The 25428-nt window shown below is 33.2% G+C and overlaps 1 protein-coding gene across 2 annotated transcripts in view; it reads left to right on the forward strand.

The window, feature by feature from the left end:
- Positions 1-25428, forward strand: part of LOC145263706 (tubulin alpha chain-like) — an 81582-nt gene that overhangs the window by 17082 nt on the left and 39072 nt on the right. The window contains exon 1 of one of the 2 annotated variants that reach the window (XM_080120657.1): positions 12774-13077. The exons of the other annotated variant lie outside the window; for it this stretch is intronic. Coding sequence (XP_079976783.1) covers positions 13075-13077 — 3 coding nt within the window. The 5' untranslated portion in view covers positions 12774-13074. Of the gene's footprint in view, positions 1-12773; positions 13078-25428 lie in introns of those variants that run through there. 2 annotated transcript variants of the gene reach the window in all.

Consider the following 25428-nt stretch of genomic DNA (forward strand, 5'->3'; position numbering starts at 1 on the left):
CAGTCATTAAGGCCTGTTGAGAAGTCCGCACAGACCCTTATTTTGTTATTTTTTTTCTTCACATATACCGTCGGGCTGGCCCAATCCGTATGGTCAACTTTTTCAATAACCTCTAACTGTTGAAGTCTTTCCAACTCCTTCTCGATTGCGTCCATCGATGAAAACGGTACATTTCTTTTAGGTTTGAACACTGGGGTGGCATCTTTCTTCACTTCAAATTTGGCTTCTACTTTCACACAATGTCCAAGTCCTTCAGCAAAAACCCTTGGAAATTCTGCTTTTACATCGTCCAGAAAGTCTTCCACTTGGTTTGCTTTCTCTGTGTTCAACCTATTACAAAAAGAATTAACTGGTCGCTCCCATAAGTTAAACAGGACAAACCAATCCACTCCAAACAGACTTGTGTTCCTTCCTGGAACTACGTACACTTTGGACGTGCGTGTCTGACCATCAAATTTCACGTTGCACCTCAGTTCTTTAAATTCCAACTTTTTGCCGCACACACTCCTCGCCATCTTGCTGGTTTCCATTAGTTCGGGTCGACCGATCCTTCTCCAGATATCTTCATCTATGATGCTGATGTCCGAACCATTATCCAGGAGTAATGTTACAGGATGTCCATTTATGTGAACACTGACATACTTACGCCTTTGGCAACTTTTCTCTTTCCTTGTGCGAAGCGCATTCACTTTGTCAGTCTTTCGTTTTTTCTTCTGGTCACAGTACGTTCCCTTGTGGCCTTTGAACCCACATTCGTAACATATCTTATTCCTGAACCAGCAGGTCTTTTTGGTGTGTCTTGTACTTCCGCAACATTCACAATTTTGGTACTTGTGCATTCTAGGGGTCCTTTGTTCTTGGGTCTTGTACGTTCTAGGGGTCCTTTGTCTTTTTACATGTTGTACCTTGTAAACGCTTTTTTCTTCAATGCGGGTGTTGTTTGTCTCTCTTGATATTAATGAGACGTTGACATTCCTCGGTAACTTTTTGTAAAGTTATATTTGGGTCCGACTCCATAATTGTCAGGATCCGGGATCTGATATCTTTGTCCCTGGGTTCTGTGAGTCCCTGTACAAAGATTAAACATTTAAATAAATCCGCAGAAATTTCATTTAATTCAAATGATTCACATAAGCAATTTACAATACAAGCATACTCTAAATAGTCTTCAGATTCCGATTTCTGTAAATTCAAACATTTATATCTAGAGTGGAAAAGGCTATCTCTTTTATCAAATATTCTAGACAACGTATTAATTGTCTCTTCAAAGGACACTTCCTCTGGTTTTTTGGGTAAAATTAAGTTAGCGTACTTAGTGTTTTCGTCAGTACCCAGTTTTTAGAGCAACAACGTGACTTTTTCTTCGTCGGTCCAATCCGAACACCTCTTTGTAAAAACTGTTTCATACCTTCTATAGTATGCTGGAAATGTAACGCCAGTATCGGGAGAGTAGTGAAATTCCGACAAAGAATTTGAAATACCTTCTGCAGAAAAATTCGTTTTTTTTTTCAGTTGTCGAGGTTTTAATTAATTTTTCCAAATTCTTTTGTTGAGTCGACATTTGGCGTTGCAGTATTTTTGTTTGTTCTTGTTGTGCCTCTAAAGTTTTTTGTGTCATTTCTTGCTGTTGTTGTTGCAGCTGTTGTTGTTGCACTAAGAATTGTTGTGTCATTTTTGACTGTTCCTGAACGCTAAGAGTTAGCACTTTCGTCAACTCAGCCAATTGTTCCATATTTAAAAAAAAATGTCTTTCTAAAATTTACAACAATGATTCCACAAAATTTCGTAAATATACGTTTTTCGCCAATTAGCAACAAGTCTTGCAAGAATAAATGTTTCCACACAGTTCATACAATTTAGCAATAGTAATTCTGCCTAAACGTAATTTTACACAATAATACTTTTCAAATTTACACAACGAATAATGCCCGAAAATGAGCAAACTGTTTTTCAACAAAAATACGGTTGCACGAAAGAAAAAAAAAATTAAATTATAACAATAGTCTGTTTAATTTAGAGAAAAAAAATCGTAAAAGTTCTTTCTTTTCTTCCAAAAACGTAATCCAAAGGTGCCGGGTTCGAATTCCGCCTGCGTTCCTCACATATTTTTTTCTTCAAAAAATATAAATAAAGTTCACTTTACCTTGTCAATATCTTTCAAGTACAATTTTATTACCTTTCCGTGAGTTCATATCGGAGAAATCCGTACTTTATGTAAGACAATTTCGAATAGTTCTTTGTTGTACGTGTTCAGTAACGAAATCCTTGTAAATTTGAATAGTACACAGTCCTATTAGTACGGTAATTTATCTCTGTTAAGAGATAAGAATCATCCTTGTCGCCAACTGTTATATCCCGTTTTGACGGTATATAATAACATGACAAAATACGCCGAGTGGAATGCGTAACAAAAAGGTTTATTCGTACTTCGAATAATACACAATACAAAATGGCTGCTCGCCTTGAAGTTGATATACGCGTAAATGAAGGTAAAGGAAAAAGGTAACTTAACGTGTGTGAGCGGAACGCTCGTCCTGGGAGCTTGGTTAATCCTGACTACACTTGGAGAGTGTAAGACGCGAGACGGTCGGGCTAGTGCGTACCACTGAACTGACCCCAAGACAATACCAGACGCTCTTTTATACACCGTTTCGTATCCGGTGCTATCCGTAATTATGTCCCTTATAACAATTAGCAAAACCGTTTGAGATCCTGCTAATTTCTTATAACGTGAGTAACTATATCATGTATGGGTTTTCTGTTGATGGTTTTTGGTTTCAGTAAGAAAGGTCCGAAAGGACCTTTTTTAGAAAAGAGATTCACCTGTGCATGATTTTTTTATTTTTGAAGTTTGATACATGTATCGTCCAAAATGATCAAGTTCTTTATATATAAAATTGTTAAGATTTCTTTTGGGAAGCAGGGAAGGGGAAGGCTTTGAACAACCCTGTCAAAATGAGTTTGGGTCATTTAGTGTTTTTTGGGAGGTGGAGGCCTTTGCTGGTGTTAGATATTGGCCAGGCAATACAGATAAAATTATTTGTTAAGATGTGTAATAGAAAAGAATGTTAGAACACAAACAATAATTAAAAATTAGGTTGACCTTTACAGTCTGACATAGCATTACGTAGAGGTCACTTAAAGTGAGGTAGATTTTAGGTAGACCTTGAAAAAGACACATATAATTTTAGTAGTCAAGAGTTGGGAGTGAGAGAGAGAGCAGACCAAGTTGTTGGCCAGGGAAAGAAAGATGGTCCACGGGCGGTGATGGCTCTTAGTAGAAGGGATTAGAAATGGCAATAGTCTGGGACCAGTGTTGCACCTTTCTAATCGAGGAAACATTGGTAAATAAAGCTGCTGTAATTACCATCAGGACTTCAAGTTATACGAATCTTCATTGCAGCTTTTCCAAGGATCCGTCAAATAAAGACCAAAGATGACCAGGTATGTTTCTCTGATTGGCCCAATGTTAAAACTCCAGAGCACTGTTATTTGTCCCTTTCTGTTGTAAATGTTACATGTCCGTTGTTAAACTATATCTGTTAATATATCAACATTGTCAGAAATATTGTACACACATCAATTCAATGAACAATAGAAAAAACTAGATTAGACAAACACATGTATATACATATAGGTGTCTGTGCAAGGTTTCATCTATATATATAAAAGCGAAAATGTGTGTTTGCATGTATGCATGTGTGTTTGTTTGTATGTATGTATGTGTGTTTGTATGTCTCGCAAAAACTTTCCACGTGGGTCACGGATTTTCGCCAGATTGGTATCATTTTAAACTTCCAAACTTCGCCCGACAAATATCGAAAACTTGCCCAAAAACGTTAATTGCTTCATCCTGAAATCAGTAGTTTTCTACAGGGGGGGGGGGTCAGCAAAACCGTTCTCTCATGGCGAGTCTACTTTTACGCATGCATCATATGACGTTGTAACCTGATTTACTTTAAATATTTGAAAAAGCGAAACAATTTCGGCGACGTCGTCTTAGCTCAGTTTCTTAGAGCGCGGCCTCATTGTCTAAAGGTTTTAGGTTCAAATCATGGTGTGAGATGTCTTTTTTTTTTAATTTTAATATTGAAGCAGGGTTATTTAAGCCATTTTTCACATGTTTTTCAGATTTTTTTAACATTCGTTTTTCTGTTTTTTTTTTTACTTCGCTTATTCTTAGGTTTTCATTAACACCACACCCCCCACCCCCGCCCGATCACACACACCCAAAAACACCCGGGCAACGCCGGGTACCCCCCCTGGGGTTATTTAAGTGATTTTCACGTGTTTTTTTGTTTTTATTTTTCAGATTTTTTAAAGCAGTTTTAGCGTTCATTTTTCTGTTTTCTTTTTTTAAACATTGTTTGTTTGCCTTACGTTATTTTTTTAGAGTTTTAAAATATTTACTTCGCTTATTCTTATGTTTTGATTAACACCCCACCTGAGAACACACACCTCTAAACACCCGGGCAACGCCGGGTATCCCCCGCTAGTGTATATAAAAAGAAACTGGACTCTTAGGAAGATATCAATCATACTAGTAATTATAGGTGCCACAAGGCTTATGAAGAAGAACCTGAAGTCCTACCTAACTAATATTCCTGGTGAACTAAGTGCAAAAGAGATCCAGACAATTGCACTTAAGGGAACAGTGAGGATACTAAAAAGAGCTCTCGGTTAGTTTCAATAAAAAAAACAGAGCAATGTTGGCAGCTGGTTTGGCTGCTCCATACCTAGCATTACAATCTTCAAAGAAAGAAAAAAAAATGACGTATATACAAACGTATATACACTTTGTATACAGACAGTCATTAGAACATTTTATACCACTGGACGATACACGAATTTAGACATGTGTATACATCATATATATATATATATATATATATATATATATATATATATATATATATATATATATATATATATATATATATATATATATATATATATATATATATATACAAGACACGCATATACATAATATATACATCCCTCCATGTTATACAAAACTCCCAACAATACAACACTAGGCTCAAAGGAAAAAGTGAAGAAGATGTTGATATTTTGAGTGCTTACAATTTGGTGACAGAATTTAAACACATTTTTTTTTTTTAAATAAATATAAGAGCCGGTATTTCTGGGGTTTGATAATTTGATAAAGAAAGGAAAACAGTTTTTGAATTTTTGAGATGAGGATTGATTATTCGTATCCTTTAGATTCTTCAGACTATTGTTCTCATCTTGGATGTTATTTTCACAACGTTTCAGTCAATGTAACCTCTGACCTGCTTCAGGTGTATCTTATTAAACTCAGGAATCTTTTTGTTGAACTCGGGAATCTTTTTGTTGAACTCGGGAATCTACACATAACTTTTTAATTGAACCCTTTATTTAATTCACAAGAGTAGCATACTCTTGTTCCATCAGTCATGACTGAGTAGAAGTTCTTAATACGGACGATACTCAAAATACACTTGTCATATTACTCAGGACGTCCACCGAGTCATGGCTGATGGAACAAGATCATGCTACCTCAGTGGATTAAATAAAGGATTTCGTTTGAAATTTATATGCAGACTAGCCTGGGTGCCCAGCGTTACCCGGGTGTTGGGAGGTGCGTATTGAGCAAAAAAATAAATAAATAAATAAAAAAGTGGTAGTAGGAAGGTAGGCAGGTTCTAACCCGTACCATGAAGGAGAAAAAGGATGTGAAAAAAAAAAAAAAAACGTGACGTCTTTGCCGTAGCGTCCATCGCCAAACTGGAAGTGGCGAAAGTTTAAATTAAGACTAGTCAATCGAATATAGCGGATGACTTTCCAAAATGTTGGTGAAAAAAGCAAGCCCTCCCTGTAAAAAAGTGCCCAGTTGAGGGTGAAGGAATTAATGTTTTTAGCCAATTTTTCGATATTTGTCGCCCAAAGGGTCGAGCTTCAAAACGATACCGATCTCGTGAAAATCCGTTGCCTCTGTCGAAAGTTGTAGGCAGACATACATACATACATTTAAACAGACAGATTCGAGTTTGAGAGATAGATTCCTGAGTTCAACAAGATACACCTGAAGAAGGTCAAAGATTACATTGATCAAAACATTGTGAAAAAAACACTCAAGATAAGAATAGTAGTTCGAAGAATCCAAATAATATGAAAGGGAAACAGATATTTACTTTTAAGGAAAGGAATTTTTTTTTAGTTTTTTTTAAAGGCTTTGGATCCTTAATAATCGGTAAAAAAAAAATCGATTATTAAGCAAGTAGAAATCTATCCATTAAATATCATCAATCGTGCAAAAATGTAACGTTTTACTAGTATTTTGTTTAATTTTCTATTTTTAAGCGATTATCAAAGCTTCAAGACACTTTTTTTTGTTCTGTCGTTCGAACTCTACAAACTTTACACTACTTTGATTTTGAAGTAAAAAAAACACAAAAAAAAACACTGTAAAATAAGTTAAAACACAAAAATCTTATCCAGGTAGGTAGAAAAGTCATTAGCTTGCCTGTGGTAACATTTATTTGTTTTTGTATATTTATTTTTCACAACTTTTTTGTTTTGTTGGCTATTATAAAAAAACGCCCAAAATGCGACTAGAAGGAGGAGCATGCATGTTTTTGCTTATAATGATAAATTTAAATACATAATTAAAATAAATACATGAATACTTTACTAAATGTTTAAGCAACTATTTCTACCCACTCCATTGAAATTGTTGTGGATGTGTAGACACTGTAATTATTGCTATACTAAAAGTAAAAGATTTTTATGCTGATTTTTAGCCCCCCCCCCCCCCAAAAAAAAACTCATCTTTTTTTTTCTTCCCGCTGAATTTTCATCGCACGTACACAGCATAAAATTATATCGTTAAAATGGCTACCGACAGACAGATCGTTTAACAGGAGTTCCCTTTCATTTAAAAACAGGGTAGCCGGGAGTTTTTTTACTTTCATTTTTGGATGTTTGTAAGGAGTGTGCATCCTGATTTCTGCAAAAATGTACTATAGTCAACAGCGAAAAAAAAGAAAAAAGAGGTGAAATAAAACAAAGCAAATATTCAACATGTTACCAAAACGCAAGAAAAGTTATTTTTCTGTTTACCTGCATATTTTTGTGCATTTTAAAATGTTTGAAAACGTTTTTCATTTCAGTATTCGGCGCTTCTACACTATCAGAACGAAATTTTGTAGTCGATAAATGGAGTTTTCAGATAAAAACCAACAAAACAATGGTTTCAACTGATTTTTTTTTTTATCAATTTGAATAAATTACAATGTTAGCTTCCAAATTATGCAGTCGAAATTACCTAAATATTACTGAATTATCAAAAAAACAAAAACAAAAAACAACTTTAATCATGTTAGCGGGTAAACAATTGCGGCCATCTTGTTTAAATCTAAACAGAAAATTACCTCCATTTTAAACTCTCCTATGTTCTCTCATACATAAGCAAATACGATCGTTTTCTTCAAATTCTATTTTCTATTTTCTTTAAAAAATAATTTTCTATCGTATCGATGTTCGTAATTTGTTGGTATAATCGTCTTAAAAATACGAGGAATACGTAGATACCATTCTTTTCATGTGAAATTCAGTTTTATGATTTCCGAAATTTCGTTCTGTTAGTGTAGAAGCGCCCAATCTTCAAGTCTTTCATGAGAGAAATCATCCAAAATGGCCGACGGACAGCTTTGGTGAACATCACAGAAGTTTGATGTATATTTTTTGTCATTTGAATAAAAAATAAAATAAAATAAATAATATCCAACTAACTGTTAAAAAAATTCTACTTTTTCTACCTAATATAAAAGGGAAAATGACGAAAAATAAAGAAAAAGTAAGTGATTTCTAGAAAGTAGAGTCAGCCATTTTGGATTCTGTCTAACAATATCGGTTTTGAACGAAGTATGAAATTGATATAAAAAATGCTTTCAAAAACTTAAAAATACAAAAAGAAATGCAGATAGGTAGAAAGTAATTTATTGCTTTTAGGAACAGTTATTTGTTGAACATTTGTTTTTGTTTCGCTTATTTTTTTCTAATTAACTATAATGTACCTTTGCTAGGATTTCAGTTCCACGTATTGACGGAGAATGAATTTAGGAAATCTCGTCCCTGGAAAACTCGTCCATTTTTGCTAGGTCGGAAAACTGATTCCTTATTGAATAAATATCGATTGAAAACACATTTTATGATCGTTCTTGAAGGAGATATTGTTTTTAAAAGAGACTATACCCTCCTATAATATTTAAAAATATATATATATTTTTACTTGTTTACTGTTGTTTTTAAAAAAATAAAATCGATTTTCTAAGTGTCTGTTTTCTACCTAATTGGCTAATTGTTAATGGTTTCACTTATTTTAAAGCGTTTATTTATTCAGAATTGAAATTTATTAATCTATTTTATCGAAAACTCCTCTACTGTTTATCAAGAATCTTTTTAATTTCATTTTTTGTTGTTGTTGTTGTTGTTGTTGTTGTTTATCGTTTTGTTTTTTGAGGGAGATATTAAAATTTATTTTCTTTTGGAGGGTGGGAGCTCTTTTTAAAACTAAATCTCCCTCAGTATTTTCTTTAATTTTCTATTATTTAGCGATTATCAAGACCCCTAAGATGTGATCCCCTCATGTCGGACATTGTTACTCGTTCTCATGTAACACTCAACGCTACTTTTTTTTTTTTTTCACTGAAATAAACCACTAACAGCTTAGCCAGCTCGGTAAAATAATCGATTTTGCCCTTTAAAAACAACAATAAATAAGTATAAGAAAATAAATGCTTTAAAATAAGTGAAACCACTATCAACTTATCCAGTTAGGTAGGAAACGGACACTTAGAAAATAGATTTTATTTTTTTTAAACAACAGTAAACAAGTAAAAATATTTAAAGAAAGAATATTATGGGGGGGGGGTATAGTCTGTTTTAAAAACAATATCTCTTTCAAGAACGGTCATAAAATGTGTTTTCAATCGATATTTATTCAATAAGGAACCAGTTTTCCTACCTAGCAAAAAGGGGCGAGTTTTCCGGGTACGAGTTTTCCTAAATTCATTGACGGAGAATACCTAGCCAGTCTCAAAAATACTTGTATTTTTTTTACGTTTGTTGTGAAAGAAAAATCACTGCGAAGGGTTAGGTTAGTTTAGGGTTAGGCTTAACAGAAATTTGGTCCTTATTAAGATAGAGTGACAAATCAATTTTTTTTATATGTGATTTTTAGCAAAAACAATATTACGTACTTAATTGTCATGTCAAAAATAGTAATATATAGGTACGTGCAAAATGAATAGCCGATGTATAAACATTTGACCCCTCCCTTTACTTAAAAATTCACCAAAAAATCAGGAAATTAATCAATTTTAATGAAATTTTCAGTATTTATTAAACGGAATATAATGGACACATTATTTTTATTTGAACCTTAGTGGAAATGTATTACTTTGTTTAAACAAAACAAAAAAAAGGCACCTTTACTAAAACTATGGTTTTCAGTAGTAAAAAAAAAATGAATAAATTTGTTTTTTTTTAATGGAAATAAAGCATTGTAAATTGTAACAATGAAATTAATTTTTTCAGAACATTACGAAAAAGCCCTAAAGTCCGTATTAATGAATTCGATATAACTTAAAGAAAAATTGATTTCTCGAACTACCGATATTGTCATTGAATAAAGCATTGTTTATTTAATAGTTTCACACAAAAAATTATAATTGAAAAAAAGTTCCTCTTTTTTTAGATTATACTTTTCGTGTCATTTTTATATGTAAGATTCTAATATTTTCCTTGCCTGAATGAACGTGTAACTTTCAGCGTAACATAATTTTTATATAATGTTGAAACATAAAAAAAAAACTTTTTAATTTAATAGTAGGAATAAAGAAAAATAATTAAATTTAAAAATGGTAAAAATTATATTATACAAACGTTCATGATAGGTATGTACAGATGCACATCTGGGGGGAAAAAAAGATAAACGAAAGAAAACCAGCACTCCCTACCTCCCTCCAACTACTTGATATCATTTTCAGACAGCCTTTTGACTTTCTGACATTTTGGGCTTCCGTAGACGACGGGGTTAGACGACTTCCTTTGTTTTTGCTTGCGCAAAGCCAGAATCAATCATACCAGTTATTATAGATGCCACAGAGCTTATGAAGAAGAACCTGAAGTCCTACCTAACTAATATTCCTGGTGAACCAAGTGCAAAAGCGATTCAAACAATTGCACTTAAGGGAACAATGAGGATACTAAAATGATCTCTCGGTTGGTTTCAGGACAATGTTGGCAGCTGGTTTGGCTGCCTCATACCAAACATTACAATCTTCAAAGGAAGGAAATTAAAAATTCCCATAAAATTTTGCAAAAGGTCCATTCTTGGAGTGGACATTTTGCTATAGTTAGGATACTTTCAAGTGAGACGACGCAGATGAAATAGAAAAGAAAGATGAGAGAGAAAGGAGGGGTAGAAGTGGGTTAAGAAAGTTCCCTTCCTAACCCCTTTTTTGGACGGGAATAATCACCGGTCACATGAGAGAGTCGCAATATTTTTCTTGATGATAGTCACAAAGTGCGTGTTCAATTTAGTAGAAAGTTACAATTGAAAACTGATTCCCGACGATAAAAGTCATAAAAAACATATGTTTTCAATTTTTTTTAATCTGAAAGTTAAGTTTGTAGTCTTAACGAATATTGCTTTCCTGACTGTTGGAAAACCGCTTCTGTGGTACCAGTTTTCAAGAATTTTGGCGAAAGAACTGACCCATTAAAATTATTGCCCCATTAGCCTTCTCATACTTTTCACCAAAATATTTGGGTCCTTAATTAATCAAGCTCTAGTCCATTAGCTTACACCTGATAAACTCCTGACCGACAAACAATATGGATTTAGACAAGGCTGTTCCACAGCAGATATCCTAACTGTAATATCTGCAGGTATATACCGTTCGCTGGACAAAACAGGGGAGGGTAGAGCGATAGCCCTCGATATATCTAAGGCTTTTGACAGGGTACGGCAAGATGGTCTTCTAAGGAAAATTAGATCAGATGGTATCACTGGAAGAATACATAATGTAATTAAATCCTTCTTAAGTAAGAGAAAAATCCAGGTTGTCCTTGACAGTCGTACATCTAAACAATATGATATAAATGCGGGAGTACCTCAGGTATCTATCCTTGAACCTTTATTATTCCTGATATTCATAAATGACCTCCCTGATAAAATTGTTTGTGAGATGGGTATATTTGTTGATGACACCACTCTCTATAACAGGCACGAGGGGAAAACAAATGAACACATATCTAAAGAAATGGCAGAAACACTAGAGGATGACCTCCAATCTGTAGTGGAATGGGGACAAAAATGGATGGTCACATTCAATGCTAAGCTTGTTTCTTTCAAAAATTACAAGAAACCTTCTCTACCACCAATAGCAATAGCCAAGAACACATTACCCGAAACTTTATCCTTTAAACTCCTCAGCCTAACGTTTACAGAGAACATGAACTGGAATAGATACATTGAGAGCATTGCCAAGACTGCTGCAAAAATTACTTACGCTTGAAAGTATTCTGTACCTCTATAAGGCCACCCATGTATGGAGTACTGTTGTCACATTTGGGCTGATGCATCTGCTACTTGTCTCTCACTCTTGGACAGGGTTCAAAAGAGAGTCGCCAACCTGATAGGTCCTGAACTGTCATCCAGGCTTCAGCATCTGTCCCATCGACGAAATGTTGCATCCTTCTGCCTGTTCTACAAATACTTTAATGGTGAATGCTCTGACGAACTGCAAGCACTTGTACCTCCTCAATATGACTACCCCCGACCAATAGTTTCTTCCCCAGAACTGCTAGACTGTGGAACTCCCTTCCGGGATTTTGCTTTTCCAACTGGACTGACATGCAGAAGTTCAAATGTAATATGAACAGGCATCTTGCTACTCATCTCCCTTCATAATACTCCTGCAACTTACGTCCCCGATACTAACCCCCTACTTCAAAGTGGCACTGTGCCTTGTTTGGGGTGGAAATTGAATGATAAAAACAAAAAACAATGAAATTAACGTGAAAATTTATTTTTATAAAAGTGTAAATTGTGGAACTTAGAGCTGGGGGTCAATTTCCTAAACGTCCGCCAAACTTTGTTATATTAAATGAAATAGTGGAATTTTTTTTTTTTTTTTAATTTTTTTTTTTTTTTACAATTCTTACTAAAATAGAGGTATTTTTTACGCCCTGCCTCAACGTAGTATAACCCCCCCCCCCAACCAACCATGTTAAGAACGGCTTTCGAGGTTGGGAGGGAGGTTATTCCGAAAGCCGTTCTTAACATGGGAAGGTTAGGGTGTTTATAATACGCTGGGGCACGTCGTATAAATTTACCAAAATAGAGTTACCTTCCTTAAAACAATGAGTAAAGATTCCGATAAAAAAAGCGCGTAAAATTAGAGTTAAATCAATTTTTATAGTATCTTTTGTTTATTAAATTGTTAGGTGAAAGTACAGAAAAGTCACAAAACGCCCTTCCTCCCCATGTTAAAATGGATTTCGAAATAATAACGTTATTTTTTCAACACGCTGCGTAAATACCCTTTTGCCACAATTTCTAACATTAAAAATAAAAACTTAATAATAAATTTACTAACAAAACTTCTAGACTATTATATTGTAACTCTGTAATTATAGAGACAGGGGAGGAGTAAAAAAAAAAAAAAAAAAAAAAAAAAAAAAAAAGAGGGAAACAGGGGAAAAAAGTTATTCTCGGGCGATGAAAGCTGAGAAGAGAAAGAGATGAGGTCAATCTGTTACCCGTATGCCGGGTATAAAAGCCGGGTTCCCCCAGACCGACTCTCATAGAACTGCAAATACATCTCTTCCTTCACCAACGTAGAGCGAGACTCACGGCGGATCCCTTACATTCCAGTGAGCAGAGTTCCCTAAAAAAATTCTGTCAGGGGTTGGTTTAAAAGAAAAAAAAATCGCCCCCTTTTACCAAATAAATCCGTTTTTTTGTGAAGTACCGATTCAGATTCACTCCATTTTAGTTTTAAGTTCAAATATTCCAAGTTCATCATGGTAAGTAATTTCCTTCTTTTTTTCTTCTAATTTTAGCCATGCAGTGCCATGCACTTGTACCTTTCTGAAGAAAGAGCCTTTTTTTTTTTTTTTTTATACTATAGGGCCATTTGTAATATCACCCCAAATTCGTTTTTTTTTCGGGGGTGGGGACGGGCGCTTCATTTTTGAAGGTGAAATCGATTACTTGTCTCAAATTGTGTTTTGGGGCATTTTCTTTACGGCGCTTGCTTCGCTTCGCTTGGTACAAAGAGGCGACAGATCAATTTAAAATAATATTTAAGAAAATATTTAATTGTCATGTCGAAAATAGTAATATATCCAAAAATTAATCGAGTAGAAAGTTATTTATGGCGGACGTGTACAATAATATTTTTTCGGTGCTTCTACACTATTGGGACGAAATTTCGGAAATCGTAATACTGAATTTCACGTGAAAACAGGCATTCCTCGTATTAAGATGATTGATTCTATCTAAAAATTACGAAAATCGATAAGGTAGAAATTACTTATTAAAAAAATATAAAAACTAAAATTTGATGAAAACGATCGTAAAACACAGAAGAATTCAAAAAGGAGGTAATTTTCCGTTTTGATTTAAACAAGATGGTGGCAATTTTCACATGCTAACACGATTAAAGTTGTTTTGCTTAATAATTCAGTAATATTCAGTTAATTTCGACTGCATAATTTGGAAGCTACGATTGTAACTTATTAGAATTGACAAAAAAAATCAGTTGAAACGATTGTTTTTTTATCTGAAAACTCCATTTATCGACTACAAAATCTCGTCCAAATTCTTTTGAAGCGCCTTTTTTTCTTTTCGTTTTTTTTTTTTAAATTTTTTTCAGCGAATTATTATCGATTGGACACTAATCTACCAGATTATCAAAAATAAAACACAAAAAAATCATTATTTAGACGTTTGATAAATAATTAAAAATAATGATTACTGAAAATTGGGGAAAATTGCATTTTTCGTAGACCGTGAAGATTGCAAAAACAGGACATAACTCAGAATGCATATTTTAAATTACATCGTACTGGCGTCCAACATGTTTAGGCGATAGATTTTTTTTTTTCACTAAAAACAGTTGATGAATTTTCGTAATTTTGGGATATATTACTATTTTGGACATATGAAGTAAGTAAGTAATATTGCTTTTGCTTAAAAAGGCATATTTTAAAATCGATTTGTCGCATCTCTTTCTAAAACACCTACAACAGACATGTCACGTTAATAGTGATTGATTCTCTTGTAGTTGATGTCTCCATGATTCTACTTTCGCTTTTTCTTGCTCACATGCCCTATTCCGAATTCGTAGCAGCAGGCCGGTAGCAGTGGAACAATGTTGTTGTTTTTTTTTAATGTTTAATATATTTCAAACTGATTGCACAGTAAAAATAATTAAATTAAAACAAAAAATAATTTTTCTTATTTCGAATTATTTCAAATTGTATTGGTGGTTACCCATTAAATTTTTCTGCTGGTAGCCATGGCACTCAACGCCCAATGAGTGCCAATAACTTTTTAAAATTTAGTAATCCAGTAAACAATGGAATTTTTACTTAATTAAATATTTCAAAATAAGAAAAAGGATTTGTTTTAATTTGTGCGATTATATCATTTTGAAATATGTTAAACATAAAAAATGCAAAAACATTTTTAATGACAGTTTTGGTATAAAAAAAAAAATGTCCACTGATATCACTGCTGAGTGCTGCGAATGCGGAATAGGGGAATGTGAGCAAGAAAAGCGAAAGTAGAATCAGGGAGACATCAGCTACAGTAGAACCGAACTAAAACCTGTTAAAAAATAACTTAAAATACTCGAAAAACTATCCGTATGCCGGGTATAAAAGTATAGAAGAGCAACTTGTCTTGCCTTTGGTAATATTTGTTGGCTTTTGTTCACCGCTTTTTCGATCTGTTGGATATTGTTAAAATTCCCACATTAATCGTAACTTAAGTTTTTGGTTATTTAAAATTCAATCTAATTTAAAAAAAAAAAAAAAAACATACAAAAAATCTTTATGATGTATGTGCCCGTTATGAAACGAAAAAAAATCATATTCCAAATACCATGTAAATTGATCAAGTAATTTAATTTTTTTTTTTTTACCATTCTAAAACAATTTCAAGCGATTTTGAGCTCATAAGGCTGATCTCTCAAGTTTTAATTATTGTAGACTTATCTGCTTTTTTTCTTTCAAGATAACAACGCGAAATGGTCCCTTTTTGCTTACTCATAAAATTTGATTTATTAATTAAAAATAAAACTACATTATCGATTTTTGGAATATGACATCTTCGTTCCGTGACAGGTACGTACACCATAAAGATGTTTCTGTATTTTTGTTTCTTTAAGTTGAATTCTAAGTAGTAGTAGTGATGACAAAAAATAGGCGACTCTAAGTCTGCAGAAAACATTGGCAGATGAAATATTCACATTATAACTAATTATTTTTTGCATAAAATAAAATGCTATTGTTCCAGTGTTTTGAATTTGTTTTTAGTATTATAAAACAAATACTTCTCTATGAAATACTAGCAGTTCAGCCCGGCTTTGCTCGGGCCCTATGTACTGGTCATAACTTTATGTACATATATATATATATATATATATATATATATATATATATATATATATATATATATTGTGTACAGAAAGTTGTTAGTTGAGACAGGTCATTGGTACCGTCGGTTTCAAGCCCGATAATAAGGCCCGTTTAAGGTATCCTTATCAAGCTCTCTTCAGCCAATATTCGTCTCAACTAACAACTTTCTGTACACAAAATATAAGTACGCTCTTAAAATTTGGATTTTCCTTTTAATTGAGCACTCTGCTGGAATTCTTTTTCCAAAAAAAACTAATCATATATATATATATATATATATATATATATATATATATATATATATATATATATATATATATATGCAGGGTGACCAAAAAAAAAAACAAAAGCTAAATGGAGGCCATCTAGAACATATGCTGTAGAACGGAGAAAAAAGGCCAAAGACCCTATTGTTTTGATGTGATGTTTTGAATATAATAAACTAGTTATAACCAAAGTTTAATTTCATTCGGACAAAACACTAAGAAACAGGGCCTAATTAGAGTTGAGGCCCGTTTTTTGGGGGTCACCCTGTATTAAAAAGTTTGACTGGTGTCCAGGTAACCTACATATAAAATTTCAAGTGTTTAGACCTAAAATTGGCGGAGGACTTTGGTAGAATCTGCAAAGGTCAACTCTTTGAGCTTTGACTTATTAGCAACCAAATTTTCGCCCAAAAACTAATTAAAAAGCTTGCTGCATATTCAAATACCCTTTATGTAAAATTTCAAATGTTTAGACTCAAAATTGGCTGAATAGTTTGCTAGAGACCACAAAGGTCAAATCTTTTGAACTTTGACCCCTTGGCAGCCAAATTTTGGCCCAAAAAAAACGATTAAAAAGCTTGCCCTATGTCTGAATACACTTTATGTAAAATTTCAAATTTTAGACCAAAAATTGGCTGAGTAATTTGGTAGAGACCGCTGAAGGCAAATTTTTTTTAAACTTTGACCTCAATTTTAACCCCTTAACATTTATTGTTTTGTGCTCAAATCAAATTAAAAAGTTTGATACATATCCAAGTAACCTACATCTAAAATTTCAAGCGTTTAGACCCAAAATTGACTGAGGAGTTTGGTAGAGTTTTCAACGGTAAAATCGTGGAACTTTGACCCCTTGACAGCCGGTTTTCTAGCTGAAAATTGATTAAAAAGATTTTCCCAAATCGCAATACTCCTTATGTCAAATATCGAGTCTAGACTGAAAATTGACAGTTGTTTGGTAGGGAAATGTACACACATACACACAATTTCACTTTTATAGAAATGTAGATTTATTTATTCCTTTATATCTTTATTTTAGAAAAATAAAATAATTTTTGGTCAATATACGCTAAAATACTAACTAAAGACTCACCTTTAAAAGGTTGAATTTTTTTTAGGGGTATTCCAAATTGTTTTGAACATATATCATATTTAAAATTGTCGGCGACAAGCAGTTTTTATGATATTAAGATCTTCATTATCCGATGTATTTCCTATTGTTTTCACTGGTGGCCATGTTTGTTTTTGCATGAGCGCATTCTATTTTGCACCACTTTATTATATAGTGCTCATGTCTGAAATTGAAATTAAGAAAAAAAATTAAACATTTAAAGAAATCATAAAAATTCGAGATTTACCAGTTTCATTCAGATCAATAAACCTTTTCCTTTATGCGGCATTTCATTTTATGCATTTTATCTTATGTATATGCAATATCAGTTGCAAGGTTAACTAATTTTAACATAATGGTTTTGAAAAAGGACATTTTATTAATTATCATTTGTTATTTTTCAATAATCGTTTTGATTTTAATATAACAAATAGTTCTGTTTCACAATATTGTTTTAATTCCCAAAGAAATATTTAGCATTTGTGTTCATTTCTTTAGAGGGACTTACTTGATTTTTATAAAGTTTCGGTCTATTTCTGAATTGAAATGAAATGATGAAAAAGTACATTGATTTCTTTCTTTTTTTCCACCTTTCTTTTACGGTCACATTTTAAAAATAAATAAAAGGGTATGGAAATTATTAAAATATTAACGGTTATCAATTTATATGCATAAATAAGAAAAATTTTGTTTTGCGTTTACAACAAAGTTATGAATGAAATGTTTTATTTTAAATTAATGTTTGCAAAAAATATAGCGAACTGACAAGGCCAGATATTTCTGTATACATAAAATTTAGCGACAACTTTGTGAGTGTGTATGTGTACTTTTTAATGAATATTTCCCGATTCAATAAAATTTTAAAAAAGGCAATTGAGTAAGATTAGTGACATCTAAGTATAATATATTAAACCGAAGACAGGAAATTCTACAAAATTGTCAGCAACAAAATAGGTATATGCTCTCTCACTTTATTTCTTATTAAACGTTACAAAAATAAGTTAAAATTACCCTCAATTAGAGAATTAAATAGAACAAATACAACTAAATTTAGAACTAATACATATTCAGTGCAGTGTCGATTTCCAAATAGTTGATTTGTACTACTAAGATATCCACCATAAAGAGGTATTACTATCGCCTGCTTCAATTATCTAATTAGCATGAGTGATATAATTAAGATATTATATAATTTAAGATGGGTTGTTTTCGATTGTGCTTAACCCGATAGATACTTTGTTGGGATAATTTGCATTAGAAGGATAAAATGAGATCACTATGGAAGGACAGTTTTTCATTTTAATTTACCAAATTGTAATTAATAGCTTGAAGGGGGTTCGAAGTTTTAATCCACATCCATTAATTTTTAAGTGAAGTTGTCAAATGACTTCATTAAATTACAAATTGTAAAAAAGTTTTAAATAATTTAAATGCATAGATAATAATGGATTTTTTTTTTATGTAAACATAAACTGATATCCAGTAGGGTATAGTTATATAATATCTAAAAAATTTTTCCAGGGGCGATGCAGAACGGCAACATAGAGATTAGTAAGATAGGTTAAATGCTTAATAGCATACTCTACATCCTAAGGAAAAAAGGGGATTAGTTTTAGGGTATTTTTTTTCAGTGAGGTAGAGGCGGTTGTAGTATATTTCCTCCCAATTAAATAGATAATATGATTGGGTTACATTGGAAACGCTGTATCCAAAACAATTACCAATCTTTCAAGTGATCAAAATAAACTACATGTTGGTTGGTTGAGGGAGAGGGTTAAAAACAGTTAGTTAAAAATGAAGAACATAGATTAAGAATGGTTTACATTGGAAGGGTTTGAATAAATTGGTACAACATCAATGAAAATGCTTTACTTCATTAAGGCACAGCTTAATGGGCAAATGTTGATTGTTTGGTTGGTTGGTTGTTTTTGTTTTACGGCATATCAACCCTTTTCGGGTTATTTAATGCCGAATCCAAAGATTTTGAAGAAAAATTTTATTTAATAGAATATATTTGTTGTTTTCACGTCGGTTTCTATTTAACCCATAGTTGGGACCCTAACAGGTACTACCACTGCGGGTCAGAGTGGACCTGGGAGCAATGGTAATTAAAGGGTGGCTCCACACTCCCCAAAGCCCACAAGCTGGGGCCTCACCACTGGATATAGTTTAAGGTCATATCCAGGACCCCCATTGAGGGACTTTTACCCTCTGCAGGAGGGCAGTTGGCGTATTCTAATGCCCCACCGACAGGGCCGGCTTAATGGGCAAATGTTTAGTGGAGATCGGTAGTGATATAGATGACTAATGGAGAGAAATTTCTAAGAGTAACAATCTATTCCAAGTAGTTGTTCTGGAGGGGGGGGTTATAGATGACCTGGCAACATACATATAGGAATTCAATTGAATTGGAAATAATTGGTAGAAAATAGTAAGAATTTTTTCTTCTTTTTTAATAAAAATTAGTGGAAATTGAAAAAAAAAAAAAAAAAGGAAGGATGTTGCAATATTTTTGATATAATGAGAGGGTAGATATTTACTTGAGGATAGATAATAACTTTCTGCCCACCTCAGCAAGATGTGACGCATGTTCGAGAAAGTGAGACTGTTAAGCAAGCTCCCCGAAAAGAGGGGCGCTCTTGCCTAGCAAAAATTACCTGCACATGTAATAAGCCAAAGCTATGGCTTAGGATACACTACCTGAAAGTACTTCTTTCAAACTCCTCGGCTTAACGTTCACAGGGAACATGAGTTGGAACAGGTACATTGGGAGCATTGCCAGGACCACTGCGAGGAAGGTGGACTCTCTTTACCGAGCTAGAAAGTTACTTATTGAGTGAAAGTGTATCTCTACAAAGCCACCATTCGCCCATGTAAGGAGTATTGTTGTCACATTTGGGCTAGTGCATCTGCTACTGATGCCTGGGCATTCCCATCGGCATTCTCTGGTCGGGGCGCCTCAGGCAGCAAGCAATAAACTTACCCCACCCGAAAGTCAGGTGGCAAGGCTTGGAAGGGTGGACCTCTGAGGTAATACTCAGGCAGCGTACCTCAGTCTAACAGGTACTGGGTCAGTTCCTGGCCCATAACCTGTCTGGCTGATTGTCCAGAATGGATTCTTGACTGGTTCTTTCTACCCAAGTCTCCAAATTCGGGAAAATCTTATTATCTACGATCGTAAGCTTAATTTTGGTAGAATATCTGTTACATATTTGTTCAAGGTTGGGGTTATTTACATAGTGATTACACAAAAATCTAAGCTATAGAGAGCACATGGCATGTTTAGTAACCTCCCAAACTAATGGTAGTTTCGTATCTAGCCATTCAATAATCAGTTTATAAAGATTATTCTTTAATTTTAAGGTTAACAATATTCTATAAACAGTATTTTCAAATTTTATTGGAGTTTTATCTGGTTTTAAGTTTAGAATTGAAATTAATTGATCTTACAAAAGTGCTCAGTACATGTGTAGACATTTTATGAATAAAATTATAAGGACTCTGTGGATTAATCAACGTTTCAACATTTTCATGTCATCATCAGGACTCCCAAATGAATCTCAAAATCTGCAAGATTCATTTGAAAGTCCTGATATGAAAATCTTTTAACGTTGATCTACCTTATTTATATATATATATATATATATATATATATATATATATATATATATATATATATATATATATATATATATACTTGTTTATTGTTATATAAACATGCTCACATCCCGCTGCTACAAATAGCCACTTGTTTCAATCAAACAACAGATATCATCAGGCAGCGACTTGACTATTTAAAAGTTCGATGAATAATGGATTTTTATTTTAGGTAGGAACTCTTTAGAAGTTGGAGTTAAAAAACTTAAAACACAGAACTTTAATTAAATAAAAAAGTAAAAAGGGAGAGGCAATTTAAATAAAGTTAAAAGATTACAATGGGGAGAGAGTGATTGAGAAGAGAAAAAAAGGAATAGAGACAGAAATAGAGAAAGAAAATAGAGAGAAAACAAAATAGAGAGAAAAAGAAGAGAGAAAATATATATATATATATATATATATATATATATATATACAAACATTAATGGCTACATATGTGCATACATGTTTGTATAAATAAAATTAATATACCTGCTCTGTTCACTCATTGAGCACTATTTTGGTAGACACGTGTTGTTTCATTGGATGTACTTCTAGGAAACTAAACTCTACTGGCTATATATATATATATATATATATATATATATATATATATATATGATATGGAGAAGAAAAGAAAAAAGATATAAATGGTTATTATAAAGAGAATAAGAACTAGAAAGTATCGAGTATATATATATATATATATATATATATATATATATATATATATATATATATATAAATATTACTATAATTATTTTTTTTGATACCAACAGACACTAGTGTTTCATCCTTTCAGGAATCATCAGTGCAGGGTATTATGATTACTGCCGGTCAGGCGATTTGAACCCGGCAACGAAGCCATCTTTGACTCCATTAGCAAGAAACAAACCCATACGGCCACCGTTAATCACGAGAAATACAGTTGAAATTTAAACATTTTTTAAATTTCAAGATGATTATGACATGATCTGTGCATGTAAGCTGAAGTGACCGACTTTTAACTTCAACTTAAAGTGCTGAACAATAAGAACCGAGTTCTTAAAGGGCTGATATATATGTGTGTGTGTGTGTCTTATGGAATAAATGCTTTCTATTAGATCGTATTGTGATAGAAATATGTTCGATATTGAGGATAGAGCATTATTATAGAAAAAATGACAAACAAAAGTAAAGTTACATATTTTATTCCTTATTTAAACATTTGATTATTTATAATAAACTTGTAAAGTTTGTAACTTTACTTTTGTTTCATTACGTCACTCTTCAAACAGGATTCGGCCTCATTTTAAGAGTTATAAGCTGTTAACCTTAGCATAATGTAATGTTCCAGTATCTGCTGTTGAACACAGTTTGACTAACTTTCTGTATTTGTCCACTTGCCTCGATGTTATATATAGAATTTAATTCTCTTTCCTATGATCATTCTTGATGGCCGAAAACTTGAATTTTGGGTTGAAGAATTGAAAGTGACTTTGTGACTTCGACCAGCAGTAATTATCACTTTCTACACTGAAAATTGTGTTAGCATAAAACACTAGCGTCTGTAGGTAAAAATAATTAATATCAGGGCTCTACGGATACGGACAAATTTCTTTAGTTGACCTTTGACAACGAAATATTTTCGTTTACTAGCCAAATAGAAAAGTTACTAGTCAAACCCACATGATTTTTAGAATATGACATCTTCGTTCTGTGACGAGTATGTACATCATAAATATTTTTCTGTATTTTTTTTTAATAAGTGTAATTCTAAATATACAGCAAATTTTATGTTGATACTTGAAAGTATAAACATTTTGATTTCTTCAGATGTTTTTTTTTTTTTTGTTAAAAAAAAAAGAGTATATTATTCTATTAAACTTTTGTTTTAATAATGTAACTTTGTTCGTTTTATTAAAAAAAAAGTTAAAAAGATATTTTTCACTCGGTAGTGAGCTTTGGAAGATTGTCAGTGAAAGAAATGCAATCGACAAAAGATAAGCGTTTCATTATTTCTAGTCGCCACTTTGAAAAATAAGTCCAAAATGCGACTGTTTCACTTGCAATGTAGAGCCCTGTAATATACAGGGTGCGTAAGGTATCTGAAGACAACTTAAACACTTTTAAAATAAGCAGTAACTGAAACTGTTAAATCGTTGAAACGGTTGGGCCGATTTTTATGAAATTTCACATGAAAATACTTTATGTGCCTGACAGTGTTCTTAAATAGGTTTTGTATCTGAATATCTTCGATAAGTATCGATAATCCAAATAATTCAATGAAAAAAAGAACAGGCGATTTTGACCAAAGACCTTGCAGTACACAACTCAACATCACAAGTGCATTTGAGAAGTTTTATTACCATACAAACCGAAAGACTCGATATATAAAATCAACAGTGGGTTCTTTGATATGACAGGGGCATGTTCAAAATAAATGTTTCTGTTTAGAGCACAATTGAAGCATGATACTTGACTTTTACATTTTAAACTTTAATTCAAGCCATTATACATATAAATAATTTTATAAAATCCATAGTAAGTTCTCTACAGTGCAATGCGGACTACAATGTATTGTGGACTAAGTCACTGCAGTGAGGTATGTTAAGCTTCCTCCCGATGCACCACGATGGGTCCCCAACTAGAGCAGGTAATCAATGGATTTGATTGAAAAATGGATTATTTCATCAATTTCAATGACAATAAAAATATGGGATGAAACATTCGTTGATCCTCGTTCAATCTCGAGCAACGTTGGGTCTCCCTGCTAGTTTAACAAGTGAAGCATGCATGGTCTCCCGTGAGTGCAAAGTGAACAAAGCATAAAAAAAATGATTAAGGTCAGCATTTGCCCCCCACACACACACACACATTTAGCCCCCAAAGTCCCCAGGGGACGTCAAATCCTGGTGAAAATGAACAAACGGTGCAGTTTTAGGCCGTAACATATGTAAATTTGAGTTCTGCACCATGCAAACAATAGAAATGATTAAGTCCATCATTTGCCCCTCTCCCCATTTAGCCCCAAAAGTCCCCAAGGCCTTAACATATTTAAATTTGAGTTGAGCACCAATCCAAAACTACTAAATAAACATACACAGAAAATTTTGGACAAATATGGTAAATGTCCCAGAAATGGAGTGTTTTTGTTAGCCCTAAAAGAGCCCCTGGGACACACTCAAGAGTTATCGCGAAGTATAGACAAACAAAATTATATAGAAATCAGTTAGTTACAACTTTTCAGAAAGTTTTATAAAAATCCAAGGTATCAATTTTTTTTTTAATAAGTACAAAAGTGTCAATTTTAGCCATTTTAACCTGAAAAGCACCCCTAGGGGGGGGGGCAACCGGAGTTTTCCCGGAAAATCTGTTCTGTTATTTTTTTACTCGTATCATGTTTAATGTTTGTGCAAAATTTCAAAAAATTCCAAGACGTGATTATTAAAAAAAAAAAAAAGTGCGGACAAACGAACGAACAGACAAACGGACAAGGGTGAATTTACATGTCCACCCTTCTTTTAGGGGGGGGGGCAAAAATTAATGTATGATGTCTTTATGCATGAATTTCTTTAGTACCAAATTAAGCCTCGTACCTTAAATATATGGAATTTTGTTGGCCCCGTGTGTGGTATTCGTTTTGACAAATATAAATAATTTCAATTTCTTGATATATATGAAGCTTCCCATTCCACCCACTCGGTACTGCTTTTTTTTTTTTTTTTTTTTAACTTATTGGCTTATACGTGAGGATACTGGCGCCGACAAATGCTTAGAGGCGGGAATGAGGGGGGGGGGGCAACTTAAAAAAGAAGAAAATTTAAATTATCTAACTTCGAAAGTAAGGGTGTTATTACAAGAGAAAGAAGGCCACGTCTGACAGCAAAATGGGTACCTTTGGGGGATAGAAAGACAAGCACGTGATTATTACCTACGACCTGAATACATACCGAAGTATTACTCATCGTAAACGAGTACCGATTCTATCTCTTTGGGTAGTAAGCCCCCCCCCTCCCCTGTCAACTATTTTCAAAAAAAAATAAAAAGGCCCAACGGCTATATTAACCCATTAGTGCCCGATCTTTTTTTTTTTGTTTATTACCAAAAATATTTTGTAAATATAATTTGAGGAAAATTACTTCCAAAGATTTCCTTGACTTTATATAGGTACTAGCATGGAAACCTGGCGTTGCCAGAATGGACATGAAGTTCAGTTTTGACACAGCTGCCATGATAATGATATTGAGCACTTTCATCAATACCTCCACAAAAGAATGGTATCGCACAAAAAGAGAACAACCTCCCGATCAAATATTTCGGCAGAGAAGTAGCTATTCTCCAGATCCCCCCCCCCCAACTTAAAAAAAAAAACATATATATATATATATATATATATATATATATATATATATATATATATATATATGAATCAACACATTTTTTTCTTTCAATCAAAATAGCAGCGAGTACCCATGTGACTGAGGAAAAAAAAAAAAAAAATGAACCACGGCAGCTGGGTTTGAACCTGAAATGTGAAAGAGGAAAAGAACAGAAAAAGTTACTGGCTAACGCACTAGCTGTCACGGCCACAAAAACTTATGACGTCATGACACTACAAAATAACGTTTTTAAATATAATTTCAGTTTGTTACGTGTGTGTGACTTATGAAAATCGCGACACGAAAACTGACGTCTCCCCCTTTCCAAAAAATGGTCCAGTTAACCACTACAGAATTAATC

This window comes from Euprymna scolopes, chromosome 39, assembly GCF_053919585.1.
Source record: "Euprymna scolopes isolate OS-2025 chromosome 39, ASM5391958v1, whole genome shotgun sequence".
NCBI classification, from domain to species: domain Eukaryota; kingdom Metazoa; phylum Mollusca; class Cephalopoda; order Sepiida; family Sepiolidae; genus Euprymna; species Euprymna scolopes.